This window comes from Colletotrichum higginsianum (genome assembly GCF_001672515.1).
Source record: "Colletotrichum higginsianum IMI 349063 chromosome 7 map unlocalized unitig_7, whole genome shotgun sequence".
Classification (NCBI taxonomy): domain Eukaryota; kingdom Fungi; phylum Ascomycota; class Sordariomycetes; order Glomerellales; family Glomerellaceae; genus Colletotrichum; species Colletotrichum higginsianum.
Genome location: NW_017263917.1, coordinates 1,460,530 through 1,484,563, shown reverse-complemented (window position 1 = coordinate 1,484,563; position 24,034 = coordinate 1,460,530). Strand labels below are relative to the sequence as shown.

At 53.7% G+C, this 24,034-nt stretch overlaps 11 protein-coding genes across 11 annotated transcripts; 3 read left to right on the top strand and 8 right to left on the bottom strand.

The window, feature by feature from the left end:
* Positions 1-2,620: 2,620 nt before the first annotated feature.
* CH63R_10134 (uncharacterized protein) lies at positions 2,621-2,884 on the bottom strand (the record flags this gene model as incomplete). The annotated part of the gene is made up of 1 exon (XM_018305108.1): positions 2,621-2,884. One exon carries the CDS (start codon positions 2,882-2,884, stop codon positions 2,621-2,623), a length of 264 nt encoding a protein of 87 aa, XP_018154532.1.
* A 1,452-nt stretch (positions 2,885-4,336) lies between these two features.
* Positions 4,337-4,962, bottom strand: CH63R_10133 (uncharacterized protein; the record flags this gene model as incomplete). Its single annotated transcript, XM_018305107.1, has 2 exons — positions 4,337-4,786; positions 4,945-4,962. The coding sequence occupies 2 exons, from the start codon at positions 4,960-4,962 to the stop codon at positions 4,337-4,339; spliced, it is 468 nt and encodes a 155-aa protein (XP_018154531.1).
* A 1,105-nt stretch (positions 4,963-6,067) lies between these two features.
* Positions 6,068-7,273, bottom strand: CH63R_10132 (Capsule polysaccharide biosynthesis protein; the record flags this gene model as incomplete). Its single annotated transcript, XM_018305106.1, has 1 exon — positions 6,068-7,273. One exon carries the CDS (start codon positions 7,271-7,273, stop codon positions 6,068-6,070), a length of 1,206 nt encoding a protein of 401 aa, XP_018154530.1.
* Positions 7,274-10,624: 3,351 nt separating this feature from the next.
* CH63R_10131 (uncharacterized protein) lies at positions 10,625-11,239 on the bottom strand (the record flags this gene model as incomplete). The annotated part of the gene is made up of 1 exon (XM_018305105.1): positions 10,625-11,239. The coding sequence occupies one exon, from the start codon at positions 11,237-11,239 to the stop codon at positions 10,625-10,627; it is 615 nt and encodes a 204-aa protein (XP_018154529.1).
* A 447-nt stretch (positions 11,240-11,686) lies between these two features.
* CH63R_10130 (uncharacterized protein) lies at positions 11,687-12,851 on the bottom strand (the record flags this gene model as incomplete). The annotated part of the gene is made up of 2 exons (XM_018305104.1): positions 11,687-12,600; positions 12,704-12,851. 2 exons carry the CDS (start codon positions 12,849-12,851, stop codon positions 11,687-11,689), a joined length of 1,062 nt encoding a protein of 353 aa, XP_018154528.1.
* Positions 12,852-13,386: 535 nt separating this feature from the next.
* On the bottom strand, positions 13,387-17,271 carry CH63R_10129 (WD domain-containing protein; the record flags this gene model as incomplete). Its single annotated transcript, XM_018305103.1, has 3 exons — positions 13,387-13,431; positions 13,487-17,003; positions 17,063-17,271. The coding sequence occupies 3 exons, from the start codon at positions 17,269-17,271 to the stop codon at positions 13,387-13,389; spliced, it is 3,771 nt and encodes a 1,256-aa protein (XP_018154527.1).
* A 593-nt stretch (positions 17,272-17,864) lies between these two features.
* On the top strand, positions 17,865-18,378 carry CH63R_10128 (RNA recognition domain-containing protein; the record flags this gene model as incomplete). The annotated part of the gene is made up of 2 exons (XM_018305102.1): positions 17,865-18,185; positions 18,241-18,378. The coding sequence occupies 2 exons, from the start codon at positions 17,865-17,867 to the stop codon at positions 18,376-18,378; spliced, it is 459 nt and encodes a 152-aa protein (XP_018154526.1).
* Positions 18,379-18,647: 269 nt separating this feature from the next.
* On the bottom strand, positions 18,648-19,153 carry CH63R_10127 (uncharacterized protein; the record flags this gene model as incomplete). Its single annotated transcript, XM_018305101.1, has 4 exons — positions 18,648-18,781; positions 18,834-18,896; positions 19,013-19,028; positions 19,091-19,153. 4 exons carry the CDS (start codon positions 19,151-19,153, stop codon positions 18,648-18,650), a joined length of 276 nt encoding a protein of 91 aa, XP_018154525.1.
* Positions 19,154-19,507: 354 nt separating this feature from the next.
* Positions 19,508-19,891, top strand: CH63R_10126 (Cytochrome c oxidase subunit 6B; the record flags this gene model as incomplete). Its single annotated transcript, XM_018305100.1, has 2 exons — positions 19,508-19,556; positions 19,734-19,891. The coding sequence occupies 2 exons, from the start codon at positions 19,508-19,510 to the stop codon at positions 19,889-19,891; spliced, it is 207 nt and encodes a 68-aa protein (XP_018154524.1).
* Positions 19,892-20,387: 496 nt separating this feature from the next.
* Positions 20,388-21,245, bottom strand: CH63R_10125 (uncharacterized protein; the record flags this gene model as incomplete). The annotated part of the gene is made up of 1 exon (XM_018305099.1): positions 20,388-21,245. One exon carries the CDS (start codon positions 21,243-21,245, stop codon positions 20,388-20,390), a length of 858 nt encoding a protein of 285 aa, XP_018154523.1.
* Positions 21,246-21,742: 497 nt separating this feature from the next.
* Positions 21,743-22,428, top strand: CH63R_10124 (Plectin/S10 domain-containing protein; the record flags this gene model as incomplete). Its single annotated transcript, XM_018305098.1, has 3 exons — positions 21,743-21,781; positions 21,861-22,279; positions 22,383-22,428. The coding sequence occupies 3 exons, from the start codon at positions 21,743-21,745 to the stop codon at positions 22,426-22,428; spliced, it is 504 nt and encodes a 167-aa protein (XP_018154522.1).
* Positions 22,429-24,034: the final 1,606 nt, after the last annotated feature.

Below are 24,034 nucleotides of genomic sequence, written 5' to 3'. Positions count from 1 at the left end.
AGTGTCGCGGTCTTGCTGCGGGCCGTGTACGGGAGGCGACGATGATTTACATGCGGGACCAGATTTACCCAGATTTACCCCGATTTGTCTCTTTTCATTTTAGTAGGGAAGGCTCTTGTAGTTGATACCCTTCACATTTTCGTTTTCAAACATCTGTGCTATACCAAAGCACTTACTTCATCTTCAACTCTTCCAATTAATGATTCAGATACCGATGATTAGGTAGTCAAGGAGAATCTGTCAGCCCTCTTCGCGGTCACATTCAACTGTTGGGCCGATCTGCCATCTCAACTTTCGCTCCCTGGCGACCGGCACACAAGAAATCTGCAAGGGTTGGTTGCGCCCAGGCAAGCATTGGGTCCCTCGGAGTCAACAGCTATATTTTGACATGTGAAAGCTCAGCTCGCGTGGTGCGGATGCACCCCGCAGGTTCCTCTTTTTTTTTTTACCCGACGTCGATCACGTCTGCACTTCTGCGCGTGCTGTCACATAGATGATAGATGATAGTACATACTCCCACCCTTCGCTTCACCTTCACTTTAACTCAGAATACGGCGGCGCTTGCCGATGGCACATTGTTTCACTCGACCCCGTGCCTGTTCAAATCGCGATATTTTCTCGGAGATGAATGCTGCATGCCTGGGTGCTAGGGCGGTTTACCCTGTTCTACGGATGTCCTAGTTGGTCGGTATGCCGCTGCCTCCTCCCCACCCACCCTTGTCTCTCGTTAAAATGCGCGGCCGGTGCTTGTGATGATGGTGGAATAAGAGGGATGTGAGGGCTGGGGTTGGGGGGGCAAGTTGGCGGCCGCCCCTCCAGAGACGACTGCATTCGGGAGAGAGATTCTGATCGAGAGGGATCGCGGGGTAAGAAAGAGGGGCGGGCGAATGGAGATCTGAGCGGCCGGCGGTGACGGGGCCGGAAGGCTAGCTTCAACGGGCTCCGGTTGGCAAGAGATAAGGTAAGGCGAGAGTGAAGGGACTCTGTGCGAGCGTGAGAACGGAGGGACCGAGCGGTGGTGGACTTTGATGGGCTGCCGGACAGACTCGGATCGTTTCCTTTGCGCAATCTGGGCTGGGCCGAGGGCGGCTTTAGTGGGATTTGATGGATGGCTGACCGACTGGTCGGCCGGTGCTGGTCGGCCTTTTTGCAGCTAGCAACGAACATATGCATCTATCTGATAGGCGGGTTTCTATTTTATTTTTGGGTGTGGGATACTGGCTAGTGCCCGTCGGTGAAGGAGGGGAGGGGCTGAACGAGTTGGGTGCTAGTAGTGTGTCGTGCTGGTCTAGTGCGGTGTCTGTTCCGTCGTGGATGGCGAGTGAGAGAACAGTGACTAGGACGGCGCGGACGCCGTGGGCGCGGCGGCACCGGTGGCGGGATCGGCGACATCGGGGAAGGGGGGTGTGGGACTCTTTTGCGGGTGCGTGGGCGAACGGAGGTGAGCAAACCACGGGACGAGGAAATTTCCGGGTACTCGATCCCTCAAAGTTCCGCGAGAACATGTCTCGGTGTGTGGAACGTGGGACTACCTACCCGGACAGCTAGGAGACTACATGGGTCACGTTGTTTTCTGGGTTTCCTGCTGCGGCTCTAGAGGTGCGAGAATCCTGGATGGAAGGTTTGAAGGCATCGTGGGAAGTGCCAGATGAAGTCAAAAGATAGAGTTAGGATGTCCCAGGGGTACGCTGTGATCACTGGACTTACCTAGGTATATAAGAGCGTCATTTCTACCAGTTGGAGTGGAAGGAGAAATAAAGCAAAGATTCAGCCAGCAATTCCCATATATCCTTCTGTGTCACCTCTTCTCGACAGATCCCGAATCCCCATACTCAACACTCACCTTCCGGCAACAAAACCCGTCGATCCAAATAGATAAAGCTTTGAAAATGGACCAGTTTCTTCTTGATCTTTTGCGCGGTAGCTCCCGGATTTTTTGTACGATCTTGGCTATGTTCGCCGCCCTTGCGGTCTGTGTCGGTCTTGTGGCCGGTATCGTCTACATAATCGGCCCGTGTGGCAAGGACGAGAGCGAAGTAGCAGCCCAAACGAACACGGTCTGACTACAAGGCTTGGACTACGGGAACGAACTCGCCGTTTCGTCTCCCCGAGCAGGCCTTCTTACAGAGGCCGCGCGATCTACGGTATCCCCGCAGGACTTTCAACTCGTTTCAACCCGCCGAACAGGCGCCTGTTCTTGGGAACTCAGCTTTGAGAGGAACCTTCAGCAAAGCCGCATCCTGAATCTTCCCGACGAGATACTGCTTCAAATAATGCAGGGCTTGACGGCAGCTGATCTCCACATACTGCGGCAAGTTTCGATTACGTTCCGGCGCCTCTACGAAGACAAGACATTTGACGGCGTCAACGACCTCAGGCACCACTTGGATGAGGAAACGGTTCGCCGCGCGAGAGAAAACGGCTTTTGTTCCCCCTGCTTGGCGGAGAGGTTGCGACCAGATTGGCGCAAGCGCTTGCAGGCGCTCGGGAGAGAGAAAAGCCTTGCCTGCTCTATTTGCAAGGAGAATCACACAAGGGTGGACTTCTCCCACACGCAACGAATGGAGCCAGCCTCGACACGTCAATGCATCGGCGCTACTTCCTATATCCAAATCTGCCCTCACATGAAGATGTCGCTGTTTTCCGTGTGGCTAAAGATTGCTGCGGCAATGAAGGACTTGCCGAAAGCCGAGGACTGGCGGAGTGTCACGATCGAAAAGTGTTCACAATGTGAGGAGATCAATGCCTCTGTCGATACCATCAACAGTGCTTGGAAGTTCTTGGAGTATCCGAATTTGTCCATGTACGATTTCCCAAAAGATGGACGGAGGGCTTTTCTCTCCTGGGCATTGCCCGTGTTTTCGACGACAGACTCTTCAGTCATCACGGACACGTTTCTGAAAACTAAGCTCAGAGCCTTTAGGCAAAAGTATGGGGACGTTTTTTGTCCTCATATTCGCGACGATCACAGCCAGCTTCTTCTATCACTGGATCCGGGGCGTTGCTATTGCCTTGGGGAAGATAGCCGTGGCGGTGGTATGTCATTATCAGGGAACCTCGGTGCCTACATGTCCACGTTGTGTCATGATGCAGGGCCACTACAAGATGGCGAGAGAGTTTTTCTAGGCAATACTTATCATGTCTGGTCTTGTACATGCTGCTCGATATATAATTGGGCAAGATATGGAACTCAAATTTTTCTTATGCGCCGTTCAGGATTCGAGATAAGCAAACAAAAGCCAGGCTGGGATACGAACGCCCACTGGATGTTGAACCCCGATGGGTTTGACGTCACATCGGACCAAGAGACCAAACACGTTCTATGGTGCTGGAGCCAGAGTTGCAGGAATGGTAGAGACCGGAGTATATTATCACGTGTTCGCTGACTGTCATCTCCTTGGGTATTTCGGAACACATAAAATCAATGTCTCTGTGATATTCAATTTTCGGGGCATGCGGAGACCAACACAAATCCATAGCACCGGCAATTTTAATGTCTGCAAGTCAGCCAGATAGATGCAGTCAAGACAACTTCTACTGTTGGGGTAGGAGCTTGCGTTGCTTGAGATCGAAATTCATAGGCTTTTGATGCAAGATAAGAATTGTTATTTTCTGCGTTGGCGCGACTGTAATGACTGTAGCTTGTGCAAGCCTCATCCACCCCCTAGCTCTCACTTCGTCTATCATGCCGTTTCTCACTCCATCTGTCACTCCAGCTATACAACTGTGGTTTTTTGTACGCTTCTCATCCCGAACTCCCAGTTTCTTACTTCAGTTCTTAATTCATTTCTTATTCCATCTCTCAACCTATCCCTCACTCTATCTCTCACCCTGTCCCTTACTCCATTTCTCACCCTATTTCTCACCCCATCTCTTACCCTATCTCTCACCCCATCTCTCACCCCATCTCTCACCCTATATCCATTCTCTATTATACCCCTTAATAGTAATCCATCTTAGTAGTCTAAGTATTAGCTTCTCTCTATAGCTCTTTTAGTAAGCCTTAAAGCTTAGCTATACTATCTTTAGGGGAAGTATTATTAGGATTAAGGCCCTTTGAAATATTCTGCAGGTTATTCCTAGTAGTAGTAGTTGCTGTAAGATTAGCCTCTAGATTTCTAATGTTTCCTAAGACGACATTAAGGTTGGTTTCTACAGTATTAAGTGCCGTCTTTATTGCTTTCTCCTCCGACATAGGAACTCCAACCTAGTTTATAAGCTACTTGCAGCAACCTAACAATCTAACCTATCGCTTGAAATTAGGGAAGACTAGAGACAACATTAATACGAGTAAGGAAGATACTAATAGGCATGTAGTGACTATTTTGTTCGAGTCCTAGGAGTTGCTTGGCTTTTCCTGGATTTTGACGAGGCGATCCAGAATATCAATGGCAGTGCGAGTCAACTTACCATCCAGTACCTTAGTCTTGTCGTCCCGCCTCAAGACGGAGGATTCTAGGAAATCTTCTGAAGGTCTGGCATCGGCGTCTCGCAAACAGTTAGAGTCCGGATTGTCGTCTGTATCGGCGTGTCGTTTGGATTCTCGATGACCGGATGGCATGGACGCGTCTTTCTTCTCATGCTTGAGGTGGCTGACATCAAGAGAAAGCTGTTCAATCTTAATTGCCAAGCTCTCTACGCTTCTTAATATCTCCTTAATTCCGCAGGAATCCGTAGCATCCAGCATTAATTGTACCTTGTATTGCAATCGTTCCATCCTAATAGAATGCTCTTGTTCGTATCTCTGGAGTGCATCGCTGTGCGCAGTGACTGCTCGGGTGACTTCCTGAAAGTCGCTGGAAAGTTAGTTAGAAACTATGCGTTGAATGGATAAGAGATAAGACGAATGAATGAGAGATGAGATGGAGGAGAATCAAGATTGAAGCGGAAGTTTCGAGATTATAATCAGGAGGGCACAGGGAGTGGCTAGAAACTTCAACGTACAAGTCTTTCATCCCGCATTTCTCCTCTGAATCGGAGCTGGAAGTCGATCCGACTACAGTCGCTGTCTTGCTGACATGAAACGCTGCAACATTTTCGCCAACCCCTATTCCAGGGACGCTGCAAGTGTCGGTTCCCCTCATGCTCATAGGGTTGTCTGAGTTGACAAGTCGAAGATTTGGTCTGGGTCCACCAGCAATACCAGTGGTCCCGAGCCCAAGTGCAGCGAGGATCACGTAGGAGAACCGCATGGTGGTGGTGGTGATGCTGGCGGTTGCTATTCGTTCTTGGTCTCTTGAGGCGTATTCGTTGTGGTGATACCTCAGGGAAAGCAATGAAGCCCAGGAATGGCAAGAAGAGAGAGGCAGGCAGCGCAAATTTATCTGCCATCCGTTTGAAGAAGAGGAAGGAAGGTAGTAGGCTCCGTAGCTGCAGCTTCCACAGGCTTGACGGAAAGGCGCGTCTTGATTGCAGATTGAAGCTCCACTGTCAAACGAGGCTTTGTGAGGTTGTTGCTGCCATTGCAGAAATGTTTTTTGACATGCCTTCAAAAACGCTTGGTTGGAGCACACCAAAAAAGACGGTATGCGAGTTGCATTTCTGCAGAAGGTCCGCCGAATTGTAAAAGGCGGACAAGGACCAGTTATGATGGTCTTTAGTGTTGTTGTCTTTTCTACTCACCTAGGTATTTGGGATTCCTTGACATCTCGAAAGATGCAGAGGCGAACATCTTCATTCCATCCAGTTTCCATTATATGCCTTCAGGAGGTAGATGAGGGAGTTTGGCTTTCATTCCTCCCCAATAATAAATCCTCTAATGTACCTGATATAAGAGCAACTTGAGAAAGAAGCCTTGTTTCCGAGGAGGAAGAGGAGGAGGTTGTCAGTGACCGCATCTCTGCATCCCTTTCAACAACTTGCTAAAGAATTCCTTCTTTTCAGGGAAACATCATATTAAAGACAATCAGGGTTGGCGGATAGCCACTCTTGGATGACGTCCGAAAGTAAAACAGACGTGGCATAGCTTGAAGAAGTCGGCCAACTCTCTATTTTGTTCGATTCAAAGGCTTAAGATACCTCTAAATCCGTGTGAAAATTCCATCAAAAACGCGACCATTATACACATCTAGCTCCTTGCTGTCGAAGATGTTGTTGGAGTAGCTCGGATCAGCTTCTCCTCACTGGGAGGCGGCGAAAGTTGCTCCACTTGTCTTGTAGACCGCCAATGCACTGTTCCATATCTGTAAAGCTCCCCAAAGGACCCCGGTCTGTGATCCGCATCTCGAAGACCCTCCTTCTTGATCAAGTCTCCCAGCGCAGGCAGCCCGCCGGCCGAGTTGTGGTACACTTTGTACATGTGGCTGTTCTCCAGCATGTCGATCACAAAATCCTCGGCGGCCTTCCTCTTATTGTCGTCTGGCTCGTCCAGTCTTGTCGTGAAGATGTCAATCTGTTTCGCCCCGTCGTAGTCCGTCTTCATCGCGCCGAGGATACCGTTGCTGATGCCTTCTACCATGAAAGCCTTTGTCTCGTAAAACTCGCGTCCGTTCCAACCTGTCTCCACATCGAGGAGGTTCCTGGTACGGTCGCCTATGAGCATCTGGGCCACGTAGTCGCTCATCTCCAAGACCTTCTCCTCGAAGTTCCAGTCAGCCATACCGTCGGCGACGCCAATCTCCTGAATCAGAGGGTGCTTGTGGAAGCCGCGTTCATTGTTATGACCCTTCCAAAGTTCCTTGAAGCCGTAGTGCCAGTTCTTGATGAAGATGGAGCCCTTTCTGGCAGCGAGCATAAAGTTGCCGAAGCTGCCCCACGTCTTCCTAATCTGGCCGGTGATGATCCACAGACCAATTTCGTAAGAAGATTCAGGGTCCGAAAGGGCATTCCAGAAGAGGTCGTCGAGATGGGTATGCAGCATGTTACCGACGTCCATCCATACGCCACCGTGCTCGAAGAGTAGCGGCAGCCGGATGAGATCCGACGCATGCTGGGCCTTGTGAGCTCCGTCCATGGTCATATTGACGAGGCAGTCGGGCAGCCAATCTTTGCTGATGAAGTTGTAGATGTTGTTTGGGGAGCCGTCAACGAGGTCGAGCAGCCGGACAGTCCATTCGGGACCCAGTTTGCGCACCCAGTTCAAAACGGTGCATTTGTAGCTGGGATACACGGCGTCAATGCCCTTATCCCAGAATGCCCAGACGTTTTTTTCAGAGGTGACGGGGCGGAAGGTGCTGAGTTCGGAGATGATTTCTGCGTCGGTTCTCAGGTCGAGCTGGGACCGTGGCACCTCCCTCAGGCCGGTGGCCCCATCTGGAATTGTGAAATGAAGCATAATTGAGCGTGAGAGATTGGACGGGGTTCTGATGCGGTTCTATTAGGTATTCTGAATGTGACTAAGGGAAAAGAAATGAGGTTTTATATACCTACTGATTAAGGGGTTAAGCGCCTACAGACGGTTTTCGCCAGGAAGGAGCCTCATAATGCATACAACATGACCCATGGCAGTAGCGCGTTACTGTTGCTGCAATGTCTGAACGCAATCAACAACTCGATGGTCTGAAAGCCTGAAGGAACGTGTAAACAGATTAATTCGTCTCCGCACGCCCTGTTTTGGTCTAGCGGCGATGAATCATCTCGACTCACAGGGCACATTTCTCTGGTACGGGTTACCAGCTAGATTCTAATTGGCCCAGCGTCGTTTTCTCCGATGCATCTGATTGTCAGTCTCTACCTCATCGACTTTCATCCGTACAGGACACTGTTCGTCGCTCCCCAGTTGATAACAAACTGCAATTGAGCGGCATGAGTACCACGGAATGTGTGGTTCTGTGGTGGTACAGCGCACACCGAAGAGGGGAAGGCAATGGAGATATGAATCATGAAGAGTCACGTCAAGTCGGGCTGGTTATGTAAGCCTGATGCTGTGATGGCGTTTGTTTGTCTACCAGCAAGCGGGCGCAAGGCCGACCACTTGCCCAATCAGGACTGTCGGCCTCGGGTCCCGGGCAGCCCCCGGGGATTATGGGGTTTGCACTCGGCGATGTGGGGCCGTTTTTCAACGCCGTGCTTCGTTCGTTGGCTATAAAATAGACTCACGGGAACTCCCAAGAGCCTTCAATGCTTGTATTGATGGAGACATCTGGTTTTTTCTGTTTTATAGCAGTGGAGGAGCGGGTTGATGTTCTTTTCTGTGCGAGGGCAGCTGCACTGCAGACCGTCAGACTGGATGCGCCTTTCTGCTTCTTATTCTTTTGCTCTATCTGTCTACATTATTCTAAAGTAAATCTACGCGCGAGAAAGAGCAGCAGGCTCTTGTATATTATCAAAAAGATCCATGAACAGCTCTTATTCTCTGTTGCATATTCTGTGCTACGATTAATTAACCTGAGCCTTATCTTCCTGATTAAGGCTCTCTTAGAAAACCCCTTTAGAGTGCAAGCTTAGCAGTTTCAAGCTTGTCTTGTACTTTGCCAAACCAAAGCCTCCTCAACAATATGTTCATAACATTTTCTTGCTTGTCTTCAGAAACTAGGTAAAGTAGAGTCCTGTTCTACACATCATTGGTCTCTATGTCAACCCTGCATCAAGAAGCAGCTTCATAATGCCCTTATGTCCGTTAAGATCAGCTAGCTTCAGCGGGTTCCAGCCATCATTATCCCTAGTCCTTGTGCCTTCTATGGTGACACAGTGCAGTGGCGCCATCCCCTCTCTCCCCTGCTCATTGATTTCTCCGCCTCTTTGGAGAAGATTTTGTACAATCTCTCCATGCTTGAAATGGCAAGCGCAACGTTATGGCATCCATTCAAGCAGGTTGCAGAAACCTGTATCTGCTCCAAGCTCCAACAGCTCATTAACAACTTCTTCTGAACCTCTACCTCTAGCTGCAGCATAGTGGAATGGTGTCCATTCTTGAATATCCTTTCCTTCCACATTCGCTTCATGATCAATGCTTGTGCGAATCTCATCAGTCTCTTTTCGATCAAAGTTTGGTAGCACGGCATAATGTAGGTTTGTAAAGTTGAAAAGTTGAACTCAGGAGGAACCCACCATTCTACAGAGCCGTGTTTCCCACAGATACCTTCCCAAAACAACCTACGGAATCTTAACAGTGTGTTGTGGCAAAGGTTGTGGGAATCTCGTCTGCAGAATTCGGTTCAGACATCTTCTCATCAATCCATGACAATCTCTCCCCATAAAATTCTGGTGACTCTTTCTCACTTTACTTTTCAGCTGCTTGAGCCGGTCAATTTCAGACTGCTCCTCAAGTTGAGCTTCCCCTGGTTGATGGCTGCGGCGATTCGCTAGAGGAATTTCAAGACGACGGTTGTGGTTATGGCTACAAAAAGACTTTCTCTTGGGAAACTTGTGGCTGTTTGGAAGAGACAAAAGTCCGTATCGCTAGTCTCTTGCCAATGCCGCAGCTGCTCATGTCGCTCTACGTGCTTCCGTGCTAGTTCGATGACAGCGTCAGCTTGCGGAAGCTTGTGCAGCCAGCTGAGTGTTGGGATGATGCTCAGGTAAATTTATTCAAAGCCCCTAAGCCCAGTGCTCTTGATTTCCTGGGCCACCGTCGACAATGTGGTGTTTTGGAGCGTAAACTCCTGTCAGTGATTGACGTCAACAACGTCATCAGGTCGTAGATCGGCGCCGCCCTTGATAGATACGCCTCGCGTCTTTGCCTCCGCTCGTCTGTCGGAGGCATTGCGTAATAATCGAAAACCTGGTTGCTTATCGTCTTCGTCTGTTGCAGCCAGGTCAATCGAGTTTGTTTTCCGTGCCCTGATCGATAACGCTCTTCTTCGGTACTGCTTTCGATGACATGAGAGCATAGCAGCATGCCAAGTACTAACATCAATGTACCAAGTTCAGTGTATGGAAAGGCGTAGCCCGCAATAGCACTGTCATTTTCCTGGAAAACAACTTCGAAGGGTCAGAAGTTGAAAACCGAGGCGGATGAGCCACGGTTCATCGTGGCTATGATTGGTGGTCGGAACCGCTTTTCGTGTCGAAGACGCAAAGCAATGAACGAATCTTGGAACGTGAAGGTGGTTAAGGGAGGGTCGAAGTATTGGCTGTGCTCGAGGTTCGTGGTGTGTTTTATCATGGCTGGTTCATTGTTAGCATTTTTACTGCCTTTTCGATCAACACGTTTCTGGTGACTCGGAAGGATAAATATTTCGATTATCAAAGCTTGACTGCCGGGCTGGAGACAGTTGAGTGAGCTGAGTGTGTGCATATGCAGCACCTTTTGCTGCAAGTCGGGCTACATCTGGCAACTGTCCCCTCCAGAACAAGGCATATGTGTTGAAGCATCCCAAGACCATGTCACGTCGAAACGCCATCGCCGACGCCACGGTCCTTCCAACACAAAGAATTGCGGACGTTGTATACCTGTTTCTTACGGATATTCGATGTAGGCTCTTCAATCTGCTGCTGTTCCCAAGGCAAGTCGTTCCTGCATGTTGAAAAGGGGGCACGATACGTTACGATCGCCACCCAAAAAACCACACACAGAAGAACTCTATCAGCTGGATAAGCATCAAGGGAGTGTCGCATATGCATGTATCATTGATTCTACCCGTGAGGGTATTCCACGCCACCTAGTCGCAGCATCGTCCCTCCTTATGTTCTCCTCTCTCTCTCTCCGTCTGCCTGGAGTTATCCGCACCCACAGCTCCCACGATCAAGACTTGCTCTCCTCTTCGGCCCTGAGATGGTCTCTCGCCGCCATCAGCGCCTTGCCCAGGAGGTTCTCTCCCCAGTGCCGCCGGTGAGACATGGCTTGCTTCGCCGTGTAGCCGATCCCCCAGACACGGTCCCTCGAGGCGGCCTCGCACAGCATCCTGCCCCCCGTAGACAGGAGCTTCCTGCCCAGGTGCGGGTTCTGCCCGAACTTGGCGATACTGCCGGCGACGACGACGGCGCTCTTGACCTGGTCCCAGCTCTCGTGGGTGAAGCCCACCGTCGCCCTACCGAGCGCCTTTTGCTCCTTGGGCGAGCTCGTCGCGAGGACGCGGGCCTGCCGCTCCGCGTCGTGGAAGCGCGCCGCCTTGCAGTACATCATGAACTGCTCGGCGCAGTTGAAGGTGATGCTTACGTCGGGATCCGGGCCGTCGATGGCGTGGCCCACGAGGACGGCGATCTCGGCTACGGGGATGGTGATTGTGGATTTGTACCACTGGCAAAACTCGCCCCATTCTTCGTTGGGCATGAAAAAGAATAGGGGTTCGCCGTCTGGAATGTCCTGATCTGATTCTTCTTGTAGTGCGTTTTGTTGTTGAGAGCGGAAGGAGGACATTGTGGCTCTGGGCGGGGAGGTCTTCTTGATTGTGATGTTTTTGGAGTGTGATGGCATCTCTCATACGTGGTTAGTTGAGCAGTGGAGGAGGTGAACGAATGGTTTGATGCGATGTGATGAGCTTCCTTCTCTTCTTTCCCTTCTGGAGAATGCAACGATGTTGTCACTACATATGTATCTTATGCTTGCTGACTTACTTAGGGTGGCGCTGAGCCAAAGCGGTATCAACAACTCAAATCAAATTTACACCAAAGGGGCCGCCAACCTTTTAAAGTTTGGAGCAACCACGGTATTTTCGCTCCAGTATTGCAACTGTGAATCCATTGGGTCCCATTGCTTGCAAGACGGATTGGCTGGAGGAATCGCAACGCGGCCAAAAAAGGATAGGATTGTGGCTGCATGTCCCTATCGCGATACTACGGCCCTACACAGCAAACGCCACCCCCATCAACCGCGAATCCATGAGGCAATACCCAAGACGAACACGCAAACAAGGATATCACTCCTGACTGTGGCGAAAATCTGCCCGTAGCGTAACACCGTCTCGGCATAAGTCTTGATGCTGCCCGGCAGGAATCCAACAACGGTCCACAACATGCCTGCGGGCGGCGCGCGTCCACGCTCAATGAAGAAGCGCGTCGTGAGAAGAATGGCTTCGGTGGTCGCAAAGATCCAGAAGAAAACTTCGCGGCCCTTCTCCATGCTGTTGACGTCCGTGACCGACTCATCGCTGCCGACGGGGTAGTTGTACGCCAGCGCCGTGCGCTCGCGCTCGAGCTTGCTGCCGGAGAAGGTCGTCGTCAGGGCGATGTACAAGCCGAGAGAGATGGCGAAGACGGCGTGGAGAATGCGCCAGAGGTAAGCGGACGAAGAGGCTTTGGCCTGCTCGGGGGTTTGCATGCCGGGCATACCAGGCATACCAGGGAACCCAGCAGGGAAGCCACCTTGTGCACCGCCGGCGCCAGGGAAGCCAGGCATCCCACCAGGGCCGCCACCGCCTGCCATCATCTGCGAGAGCATCTTCATCAAGGGGTCATCCTCGCCGCCGGGCACACCGCCCGCTCCCATGCCGCCAGGACCCGCAAAGGGGTTCATGGGCGGGGTTCCACCTGCGCCGCCGGGACCAGGTCTGTCGAAGCCGAGCATCATCTGGCGGAGCTGGTCCTCGGTCATGGCGTTGGGATCAAGGGGAGGGCCTGTGGCGGAGGGACGGGGAGTCGAGGCTGGCTCGTAGTAGTGCTGCGAGATATCGATCTCTTCGGGGTCGGCATGTTCGGCGCTCACGTTTGGCTTGGGAAGGGCTGAGGTGGCCGAGGGAGCTGGAGAGGATGTGGTCGAAGGTGGAGTCGGTGCGGGATCATCTGAGTTGAGGGTCAGCAACTTTTCATCTCTCAAGCCTTAGTTACACATGGCAAATGCGACTCTTCGCAAGCCGCAGCTGCCAGCATAGGGGTTGGGTCGTACCTCGCTGGAATCCCCCGCCTAGACCGGTGATCTTGTTCAATCTCGACGCGCCGCCCGCACGGATTTTTGCTTCGCGCTTCGCCTTGCGAAGGCGAGCCTGCTCTGCCGCGCGCTGAGCGGCCGCATCGTCTGGTGTTGCTTCCGTCATCGTATGTGGTTGTTGACTGGTGGGGAGATAGGTTGGTTGGTGAGGTGTGTGACGTTTTGTGGATGATGTTGGGTTGGATTAACCCGCCCGCTTATCTTATCGGAGAAGGGGCCAGCTCCGAGCTCTTCCCAATCCACACCACGCCACGCAAGGGACACACCACTGCAGAAGCATTGTCCATTCGACGAGGTAGGTCATGTCATTCACTCTGTACAGAGCATCTTTAACTTACCGAAAACCCCCATAGTGGGCATTGTGTTCAATAAGTTGTTCGTGCCGTTTGCCTGTGTCTATTATGGAATATCTCGCTTTTGAAGACTAGTACTAACAAGACACTCAAATTCATCGAATGCCCTAGTCGAAGCCAGCATATACCTTCAACCCTTACACTCCTCTGTATGTCACGAGCAGGAAGCGACTTCTCAAGCAATCCATTTTAATTTTAAGCTCTAGTGTATACGTAAAAAAAGCGCAACCGGCTATCATCAACTGCTCATATCCCACAACTTCCTGCTCCCGTCCTTTCGCAAAGCGCTTATGGAGTGGCCTTGCTCATACTGATCAGGCGCTTCACACCAACCTGAGAAAAAATTGTTAGTGTTGTTATTCAGGCTCTCATCTGGGTATGTACTTACCATCCAGTTGCCACACTCGTCCGTCTTGTCCCGCTGGATCTCGACCTGGATCCTGTGGGCCACCTCGTAGTTCTTCTGCTCGATGGCCTCACCCAACGCACAAAGCTGGTCGATCGTATCAGGCTTGACCAACTCCTCGTTGTTGAGGTGGTCGAACAGCAGGTTGAGGCGCTTCTGTGTGTCCTTGACCTGGGCGGCAAAGGAAGTAGGCGCCCGGGAGGCTACACGTTGCATGTCCGAGCTGAGAACGTCAACCAAGCGCTGGGCATGAGCCGGGATGTGAGACCTGTCACCAGCAGGGTGCTTGGGCTTGGGCGGAGCAGCTGCTGCCTTTGGGGGGGGAGGCGTAGGCTGGGCTCTGCCTGCAGGTGGCGGCCCGCTAGAGGGAGGAGGTCCGGTAGGAGGTCTCGAGGTTGCGGCGGGCGGCGGTGCACCGGCGGAGGGAGCCCCGTACGACTGAGGCGGATACTGGTTCTGTGGCGTGTTTGACTGGGGCGGCGGCGCGTAGGGGTTCCTTGGCGGCGGCTGGCTCCCGGGAGGAGGCATAGAGGAGCCCAGGGGCGGCTGGCTGGCCTGCGGCTGAGCGGAAGGAGCAGGCGCGTAGCGGTTGGACGGGGGTGCGCTTGATGGAGCAGGGTTGTACGGCGACGCGGTGCGAGGCATGGGAGGCGGCGCCATAGAAGGAGCTGCGCCAGGCTGGGGCGGCGGAGGGGTATACGCATTTGAGGCAGCCGATGTCGGCCTCGGCGGCCCCTGGAAAGTTTGAGGAGGCCCGGCCAGGGGAGACGTAACACGGGGTGGTGCCGGGCCCTTAGGAGGAGGCGGGGGAGGAGTCGAGCCAGTGCGTCCGTAAGGGCTCTGAGGAGGACCCGGCTGGCTGCCCTGGTTAGGGAAGGGCGAAGTGATGGCAGCAACGCTAGGAGTCGTCTTCCTGGAAGGAGGTGCCCTAGCAACCAACGGAACGTCATTCCAACTCTCCTTCGGGCGGAAAGTGGAAGTAGGCGTAGAATTACGGGGAGGCGGCGGCACGGCGCCGAAGTTGTTGGGCGGTGGTCCGTAGCCCGAGGGCGCTTGGTAGGGCTGGGCTGCCGGAGGCTGATAGCCTTGGGCCGGGGCGTAAGGAGCCTGGGTGGCAGCAGGGGTGTAACCACCGATGGCCGGGGTGGCCGGGGCATAGGGGTTTGACGGAGCTGCCGGGGCAGGTGGGGTAACGAGAGACGGGGCTGCCGGCGCGTACGGGTTGGAGCTACCAGGAGTCGGAGTGGGGACCGTAGGCTGGTAGGCCGGAGTGGCCCGCTGGTTGCTAACGACAGGAGGTTGACCAGGCCTGCGGCCAGAAACCGGCTTGGGCGCAGCCTGAGCGGCCGCGCCCTTCTGGGTTGCACGTCCCAAGCGGCTTCGCGCCAACTCGGCTTGGGGGTAGTCCTTGGGCAGCAGATCCAGGTACTTCTGCGCCACAGCCAGCTGGCCATGAGCGGCAATGATGTCGGCGTACTCCGTGTACTTCTCGTACAGAGCTGACAGCTTCCAGTCGGCACTCTGATCCTTTCCGGAGTCTTGGAATTTAGTGACTTGGCGGAAGATGGTGACCTTCTCAATGAAGTGCTGCAGCGAACGTGCATGGACGGAGAATGTCGAGTCGTCACTGGGCTCCTGCACGCCGGCTTGCTCGGCCTCCTCGAGTTCCGTAATCCAGATGGAGACAACCTTCTCAAGCTTCGATCCAACAAGGAAGCAAAAGGATGCATCCTTACGGGAGCCGCTCTCGAGAATGCGATCTCCAAGGGCCTCGCAGAGATCGGGGAACTCTTTGGGGTCTGAGAACGTGCACAAGATGGCCATGCTCTCCTTCCAGTTCTCAAGATCGGCGTTGTAGACCACATCCCATAGATTCTTAGTGATGACAGAGCCAAGGAGCCGGACGTAGCTGGGAACACCGTCTTTGCTGGCGAGGTAGGCAGACTGTACCTTGTCCACCAGCTCCTGGCCACCACAGTTAGCGATGAGGAAAGCATCTGCCCAGCGCTCCTCCTTGAGGGAGATCTCCGTGGCCTTCGCAAAGTTTCCGAGCATCAACGCCTTGGTGATGGACTTCTCCACTGTGGTGTCAGTATCCGCGAGCAAGTGGAAGGGACTGTCCGTCTTCGCCCCCTTGTTCGCCGACAGGTTGGACAGGAAGTCTTCTTCGCCTTCGCCATCACCCTCGCCCCACAGGTTGTCGGACTTCTCTCCCTCCTTGGTCTCCTTCTTCTCATCTGAAGTATCCTCTGTCTTATCTTCGTCCTTGCTTGAGACTCCGTTGGTAATCTCCTCCTCATTAAAGCCGAGATACTCAATGATGCGCTTGCGCGGGTTCTCGGCCGTAAGCGTCTCCATGACAAGCCAGTCTGCCTTTTCCTCCTCGCTCTTGGCTTGCTCCTTACGAGATTCGCATAGGCTGACAACGTCGCCCGATTGCAGAGCTTCCTCGAACTTTTCCGTCGCGGGGCCGATGGACGAGTCGACGGAAAACTGGGAGATGGAAATCTTGGTAGACCTTTGCTGGGCATTTTGCTTAAAGATGACGAGCTTTCCGCCGAATCCAAACGAAGCTCCGATGGGGCGCTCGAGCCACTTGGGCGCTTTATTCAGGGAGAAAGATGCTCCCTGAGGCTGAGTCTGAGCGCTCGTGAAGAAATCCTCGCCGTCCAGGTTGTTCGTGGTGGCGGCCTGAGTGTTTGAGGGGTTGGTGTTTTGGAGTGTCTGAATGGTGATCTTGCCATCGAACCCAGCGGTCGCGGAGAGGTTGGGGTTGGAAGGGTTGAACCGAGTGAGGAAGGTCCAGTTTGTGACCTCGGGGAACTCTCCGTAACGGTCGCCCGTCTGAGGGTTCCAGATGAGGGTTCTGTTGTCCTTGCCACACGAAAGCAGCAAGTCGCTGTCCTGCTGACACCAAGACAAGGACAGAATGCCCTGTTCGTGTCCCTGGAGCGTCCTCTCCGGCGCATTGGAGTTTCTGAGATCCCAAAGGAAGATGACAGGAGCCGTATCGTCGTACGTGGCGGTGAGGAGCTTGGTCGAGTTATTGGGGTCCCAGGCGATGGCGCTGACGGGTTTCCTGTTGTTGTTCAACGTCAAAGACGCCTTCTTGGTCTTCAAGTCCCAGACGGTGACGAAGCCACCAGATCCACCGGTGGCCAGAATGTGGGCAACCTTGCGGTTCCATGCGACGCATTCCAGATCATCTGCGCGGGCGGCGGCGGTCCCGAGACGGAACGGGTTCTCGACATCGTTGACGTCGTAAATGAACAGTTCTCCCTTCGCGCCAGCGGTTGCGAGGATTTGGGGTCGGAGGGGGTTGAACTGGAGGGATTTGATTGCACCGGTGTGCTTCGTTGTTCGGGACATGAATGCGTCTTCGGCGCCGTCGATGAGCTTCTCGGCGTCCCAGAGGTCGAGAGAGCCATTTTCCAGAGCACCGGCGATGATGCCCCTGGGATGGTCGGAATCGGGAGGTCCCCAGGCAAGGTCATAGAATCTAAGGGCCGTGAGCGGGTACGTCCGAATTGGTAGCGTGGCAGCAGCGGCGAAGCCTACCTCGAGTCGGTGCTGATGCTAGCTATGGGCTGCAGCTCGAGGCCTTGGTCTTGGTTGTCAAGGTTCAGGTCCCACAGCTCCAGCTTGGTCTCATCAGAGAAGTCGGCATCGACAGCTCCAGCTCTGGTACCAGTAATCAAAAGTGGCTTTGACGGGTCGGGGGACCAGGCGAAGGCCGCGGTCCTCGGGATCTCGCGAAGGCGAACCATGATTACAAGAATCACTCAGTCCCCAGGACTGCACTCGGAGGGAGGGAGGAGGGGCGGTTCTGCTATAAAAGGGAAGGTCGGCCAGTCAAGACAACTCAAACGTGGTTGTAAAATGGCATTGATAGGGGAAGATGGAGACAAAAGATCCGGCGAGAAGTGCCAGATTCTTTGGAGTTGGAAAAAGACAGCCAAGCTTTTGGGGGGAAGGTGGCTGTTAGTTGTTTGGATTGGTAGGCAGTGTACAATGCACGCTGGCACCTGGGGAAATATGATGCCAGATTGCAGCCCACATCCAAGTTCGAGCTCGAGGCCTAAGGTAAACTGCCAGTCCACGCCCCCAGCAAGAATACTGGACCGTGCACTCACAGTAGACAATTGGCACCGAAGTGGCGTCACGTGCATCATTGCAGACAAGCTCCCCATGGCTCCAGCCAATGGAGAGTTGCGAGGAGCTCTCGCGCAGAAACCCCACTACCCCGAAAGATTCACTCTTGAAAGTTGAGTGTCACCCCAAGCGCGCCGCACCGCCTCTCATATAATAGGCATCACGGAGTGCGCCCTGACAGAATCCGGTCGACTATCCTCAATCCAAGATGACGGACTCCGCGCGCTGGAAGGCGACCGTGTTCGTGGGTGGGCTGGCTTCGATCGTGACGGCCTCCAACGTCCACGATGCCTTCATCCCCTTTGGCGAAATCGCCGATGTGTCGCTGCCGAAAAACGACAAGCCGAACTCAACCGACCCTCACAGGGGCTTCGCCTACGTTGAGTATGAAGACGCGGAGGATGCCAAAGAAGCCATCGACAACATGGATCAGTCCGAGTTCTTCGGACGAGTCATCAAAGTATCAGCCGCCAAGGTGCCGAAGAGCGCAGACGAGGGTCTCGGAAGCAAGAAGGCTGTTTGGGAACGGGTAAGCCAGTCCTGCGTTCAACTGTGCAAGTGTTTCATATTGATGACTTCTTCAGGAGGGATGGCTGGCAGAACATGCCATGGGTGATGAAGAAAGGCTCGCAGAAGAGCAAACTACTGAGATTGAAGTGCGTGGAGACGACCCCATGCAAGGTCTGGAGGGACTTGACGTCGCCGGACCAAGGCCGGAGTGAGAGGGGGCGACATGATTCTGGAAAGGTTGGCTTGAGTCTTATTGAACGGGCATAGCGACGGCGTTCACACGGATCAATGATGTATAAATGGACATAGCTTTTTTCCCTGAACACTTAAAAGGGCGAGAGGCATATTGAGAAAGGAAACTGAAAGCAGCGTCTCTGCTGCGTTTTCATCTGTCTGTCATTCACATATGCAAACTGATCCTCCCTAATAACACATCGGCGCCATTGGTCAAACTGTCTCCCGCAATTATCCCGACATCCGCTTAGTGCTCCTCTCCGTGGCCGGCGGCGGCAGCGGCGGACTTGCCCTGGCGCTTGAGACGGATGGTCTTGTCGGTCACAAAGTGACGTCCGACCGAGTAGGTGGCAGCGGCCAGAGCAAAGCCAACGACAACACCTGTTCTTCGTCAATGACAAATCGACATGGCCTTCGATGCCATATGACGTACCGAGAGGGATCAGCTCGGGGGGGATCTGGCGAAGCTTGCGCAGTCTCTGGGAGACGGTGTGGCCTGCGACCGTGCATGTCAGCTCCTGCTAATTAATTCGCGCTTGCCAAAGGCTGTCGTCGAGTTCGAGTTCCGGTGCGGCGGGGAGCCTCAATGGCTGGGATCGGGTGTCGACATACCGACTTGGTCCTCGGCCTAAGGGTCAAACGTCAGAATTAGCGATTGCGCTCGTCCGGGCCGGCGAAATTTCAACATACGGGAACGGGGGACATCATGCGCAGAGTCGGGCGGAAAGCGCGGAGACCGAGGGTAGGACGCATTTTGACGGCTTTTGTCTTTTTACGAAGAGGGGAGATTTTTCGGTCCTTTCGGTACGGCTGAGGGAGCGTAGTTGATCGGGATTGGATCTCGAAATGAGTGTTTGGAAGTTGGCCTGCACTTCCATCGGTCTGGTCTGATGTGAGGTCGGAGTTCGGCCCACCTTTTCAATGCCTGAGGCCTGATTGGCCATGTCAGGCACCCACACCCGGTTCTTGCCCGTCACCACCACCTGATTCTCGGTGCAGAAACGACCATTCAATTGCTCTCAAAGCAACAACACCAATCGCACGTCGCTGCCCTCAACCTCATCACCAGAACCGACTCCCCGTCAATTGAAATCGCACGCAGTCAAAATGTCCGACGATCAGGAGCTCGTTACCAAGCCTTTCAAGTTCGTCACTGGTACGTCGCGAAAGAAATATCCCTCTCCAAAGTGGTATGGCCTGATCTTTTCCCGAGGCTAACTGGTGACTTCTAGCTGGTATGACCCTCCACCCGAACCACCGAAACCCGCGATAGCGTCACATCAATCGATGTCGGAAACGATGGACAATTTAATCTTAACTGGAGCTTAACTAGGCACCGATGCCCGCTTCCCGAACATGAACCAGACCAAGCACTGCTGGCAAAACTATGTCGACTACCACAAGTGCATCAACGCCAAGGGCGAGGACTTCGCCCCCTGCCGCCAGGTCCGGACTCTCGGCGATTACTCTTTAGACGCACCAGAAAACTAACGAATCGCAGTTCTGGCTTGGCTACCGCTCTCTGTGCCCCTCCGGATGGTACACCCGCTGGGACGAGCAGCGAGGTCAGCACCTCCTCCATATATCGAAGCCGCACATGCTGACAAAGAACAGAGGCTGGCAACTTCCCCGTCAAGCTCGACGCATAAGCCATGTTGGACTAGGTTGCGAGCAGTTGAGGCAGAGGAGTCGGGCGACTGTATTACTTCGAGATGGATCAAGATCTCAAATAGAGCATCGCAAGATGTGTCATGCGACGAAGCTGAGGGCGCTCTCGGGCGTCGAATATGATTTCGTGAAAACTACCTGTAGTGTCCGCCCATATGATGATTTGTACACAGAATTTCCCGACTTGCTGTATTATCCCATTGACCCGGTTGTCCGGAAACTCCGTTCGCTCTCCCGACTAACCTATAACTCCTTGCGCAGGGGATGAAAGAAACCGAAATGACAAAAACAATATGGCTGAGGAAGGAGACCCTCGGCATCACTTCTTCTTGCCGTCGGCGTCATCTTCGTCAGAACTCATGAACTCGTCATCCTCGTCGAATCCGAAAAACGTCCTTGGTTTGTCCGCAGGCGCCTTAGCCGGTTCTGACGGAGGCGTAGACTCCTTAGAACTGCCTCCCTCCTCATTCTCATCCTCGCTCGACATTGCCTCATCTGTCTCCTCGGAGCCAGTTGATGTATGAGAAGTGCCGAGCAGGTTGTCCTTGTACTTCCCAGCTTTCATAGCGGCAAGTACTGCCTCGCGGGTTCTCTCGTTGGACTCCTCCTTATCTTCAACCCACTTGCCGTCAAGACGGCCCTTGCCGCCGTTCTTAATCTCGTCCTCGCGCTTTTCTGCAAGCTCGACGATCTGTTCCCAGCGCTCGCGCCTCTTCTCCTTCTCCTTCTTCTCCATTTCGGGCTTGATGGCTAGGTACTCTGCGAGTGCCTTGGCCTCGGTGACGGTGCGCAAACGCCTGCCATCGAGGTTTCGGCTTGAATTGTTGGCGTCTCCCTGGTTGCGCTTCTTCTTGGAGGACATGCGACCACCAGCGGCTCGAAGCTGGGATCCGAAACCACCCTTGCCACCGCAAAGCGGTACCGACAGCCGCAAAGAAACGAAGTCATCGTTCAAGGACGACAGAAGATCCGACACTGGTTTCGTGGATGATGCAGAAATCTCCTTGTTCGATACTGTCGTCAGGATCAACCGGTTGTCAGTCGCTGGCAGACGTTCATCGAGTTGGTGTCGCAAGTCGGACAGAGACGTTGTCGACGGGACAGGCAGCACCAGAGTGGACGGCAGGCCCAGCCCAGCAAAGGTGCTGACGAAAACGTTGACGTTTTTAACAGTCATTGTGAAGATTTTTTTGGGGGTTCGTTCTGTTGCCGTGATTCGTTTCGCGATACCCCTAGGAGCGGCGTTGCCGTGGTTGGGATTGACGACGATGATGTAGGTAGGTGATGAGAAGGTACGTTGCGACTTGGGGCAATGCGAGTCGTGCGTCTGGACAAGCGGCTGCACCCAAATGTTTATTCACCAAGTCGCTCACTGGGAGATCGGTACCGAGACAGCGGCAGGCTACCAGCTGCACAGCCACATGTGGCGGAAATACCTTCTTCTGGGACGTGTCCATAGGCAGTGGCTCAGCCGGTACGTACTCGTTATCGCTCCAAGAGCACGGACCGTCCGCCTGCCGAGATAATAGGTTTGGGAGCCACACAACTAGGGTTGGTCGTTTCTACCTGCCCACCAAAAGAATTCGATCTTTTTGTGCTGAACGCTTTCGACTGCAAGCCGAACTCGACAATCCAACATCGACCTTGAGCAAGCGACCAGCGACAACCGCCACGATGTTGATCCCCAAGGCCGACCGCAAGAAGATCCACGAGGTTAGATTGACAATTCGCAGCCGCGTGGCGTAGACGATGGGAGGAGAGCCAATTTTTTTGCTGACGACGAAAATTACAGTACCTCTTCCGTGAGGGTGTCCTCGTCGCGAAGAAGGACTTCAACCTCCCCAAGCACCCCGACATCGACACCAAGAACCTCTTCGTCGTCAAGGCCCTGCAGTCCCTCAACTCCCGCGGCTATGTCAAGACCCAGTTCTCGTGGCAATACTACTACTACACCCTGACCCCCGAGGGTCTTGACTACCTCCGCGAGTGGCTTCACCTTCCCGCCGAGATCGTCCCCGCCACCCACATCAAGCAGCAGCGCTCCCACGCTCCCCCCCGCGGCATGCTCGGCGAGGGCGAGCGCGAGAGAAGACCTTTCGGCGGCCGTGGCCGTGGTGGCGACCGTGGTGACCGTGAGGGTGGCTACCGCCGCCGTGACGCTGGCGAGGGCGGCAAGGAGGGTGGTGCGCCTGGTGGATTCGAGCCCCAATTGTGAGCCCCGGCCCCAATGACGTTGCGGCGCGCAATTCAAACCCAGCCGCGACGTTAAAGAAGATGTGTTGGGGAACGATTTTTGCTAACATGTGTTCTGTAGCCGTGGTGGCTTTGGCCGTGGCCGTGGTGCCGCTCCCCCTTCGTAAGAGGGTTCTTTCCTATCGGCTTTTACTCTCGAGACGCATTGGCAGAAACAAAAAGGCACCGACATGTACTCTAAAAAGTGGATGGCCGGATCAGTCGCGCGTCTGTTAACGTCACAGACTACGGGGGAAACATCGTGGGAGTTTGGAGGTTAGATCCTCGGAAATCGTTTGCATCAAAAGGTCATGAATTGCAGCATGCAGCTTGCGCTGCTTCCTCCAAACTGTGATACGTCCTTTTTGTCATTCTCTTCTCTACCACGCTGTGATGAGCAAGCAGTGTCTGCCGGCTACCGCGTGTGGGTGGTGCTCACGTCTCGAGAGGTCGCTTTCAAGACTCTCCTACATGTCGAGTGCAACAGAAGAAAGAAAAAAAGGAAACGAAGACGTTCGCGGTTGTATTCTCGCGGAACGTCGAGGATGGACGAGGAAGGGTCCGTCTATGAAGGAATGTTGAGAGCCTGGGGTTAAGCGCCGACGCACGTAGGATAGCTTCAGCAGGCTTCGCATGAATAACGTATGGTTCCAGACTCCCGTATCTTATGTGTTTGTGTGTGTGTGCATGTTCAAGCATACATCCAAGTTTTGCGCTTGTATGTAAATCACATCCCCTGCGCGAAGAAGAACCAATATGGAACATGGGCGGTGGTCTCGAATCTTGTCCAGAGCGACAGGTTGAAGGAGTGCCGAGGCGTGCTATTAGGTCGTTTGAGAAGTGGCGGTGACTGCATAAGAATCTCATGATTGGCAGGTTTCTCGACCGGCAAGAATCCCATTCGTGCCCGGCGTCGGTCGGATTCCTAAGATGCTCCCCGCACAATTGTCTGCTGCTGTGTGACCCGTCTCAGCGAGTGGGATGTGAAAAATTGGCTTGGAAGGGGTCGACCGGGTCACCTCCTCAACGACCTGCCTACCCTGCCTTACTGCCTGGTTTTTCTACATTTACAACGGATTCGGATTCTGGACGTCGTCGTCTCGAAATCTCCGAGCCGTGTGTAATGGATGGGAAAGATGGGAACAATCCCTGCTTTCCGCCAAAGTTGACCTCGCCTCCTCACCATCTCGTTCCCATACAGCATCTCCATGCATCACTACGACATGGCCACCGATGCTGGAGCTTGTTGATCGTAAATGGATGAATGTTGACATTTGCAACCCCTTTCCGTACAGACCGATTCAAACCTGTGAGCCTTCGGGTGTAAACCAAAGCCGAGCCTGGCTGTGGCAGAATCATGTCAGAGCATCCAGCCGCCATCCCACTTTTCGCGACAACCCAGGACACAAACCAGCTCCGGTTGGAATAGACGATTCCACGCCAAGGACCGATGCCAGCAAGGCCGGCAAACCGGGGAACTGCCGGCTGGAGGGCCAAGCCCAGGGTAGCGCGAGGAGGGAGAATCGCAGGCTTCCGGCACACAACACCCAGGCGATCGAGGCCAGGAGACTAGCCTACCCAAGTTCATGTCATGTGCTGTGAGGTGTCACTACATTCTCACTCTCCCCGGGCCTGCTTCGGAAAGGGTTGTTTTGTTGAGCTGATGCACCATGGGTTGAAGGATGTCCGGATGTGCAAGATAAGCACCGCGCGCGGCGGTGTCTAAGTGGCCCT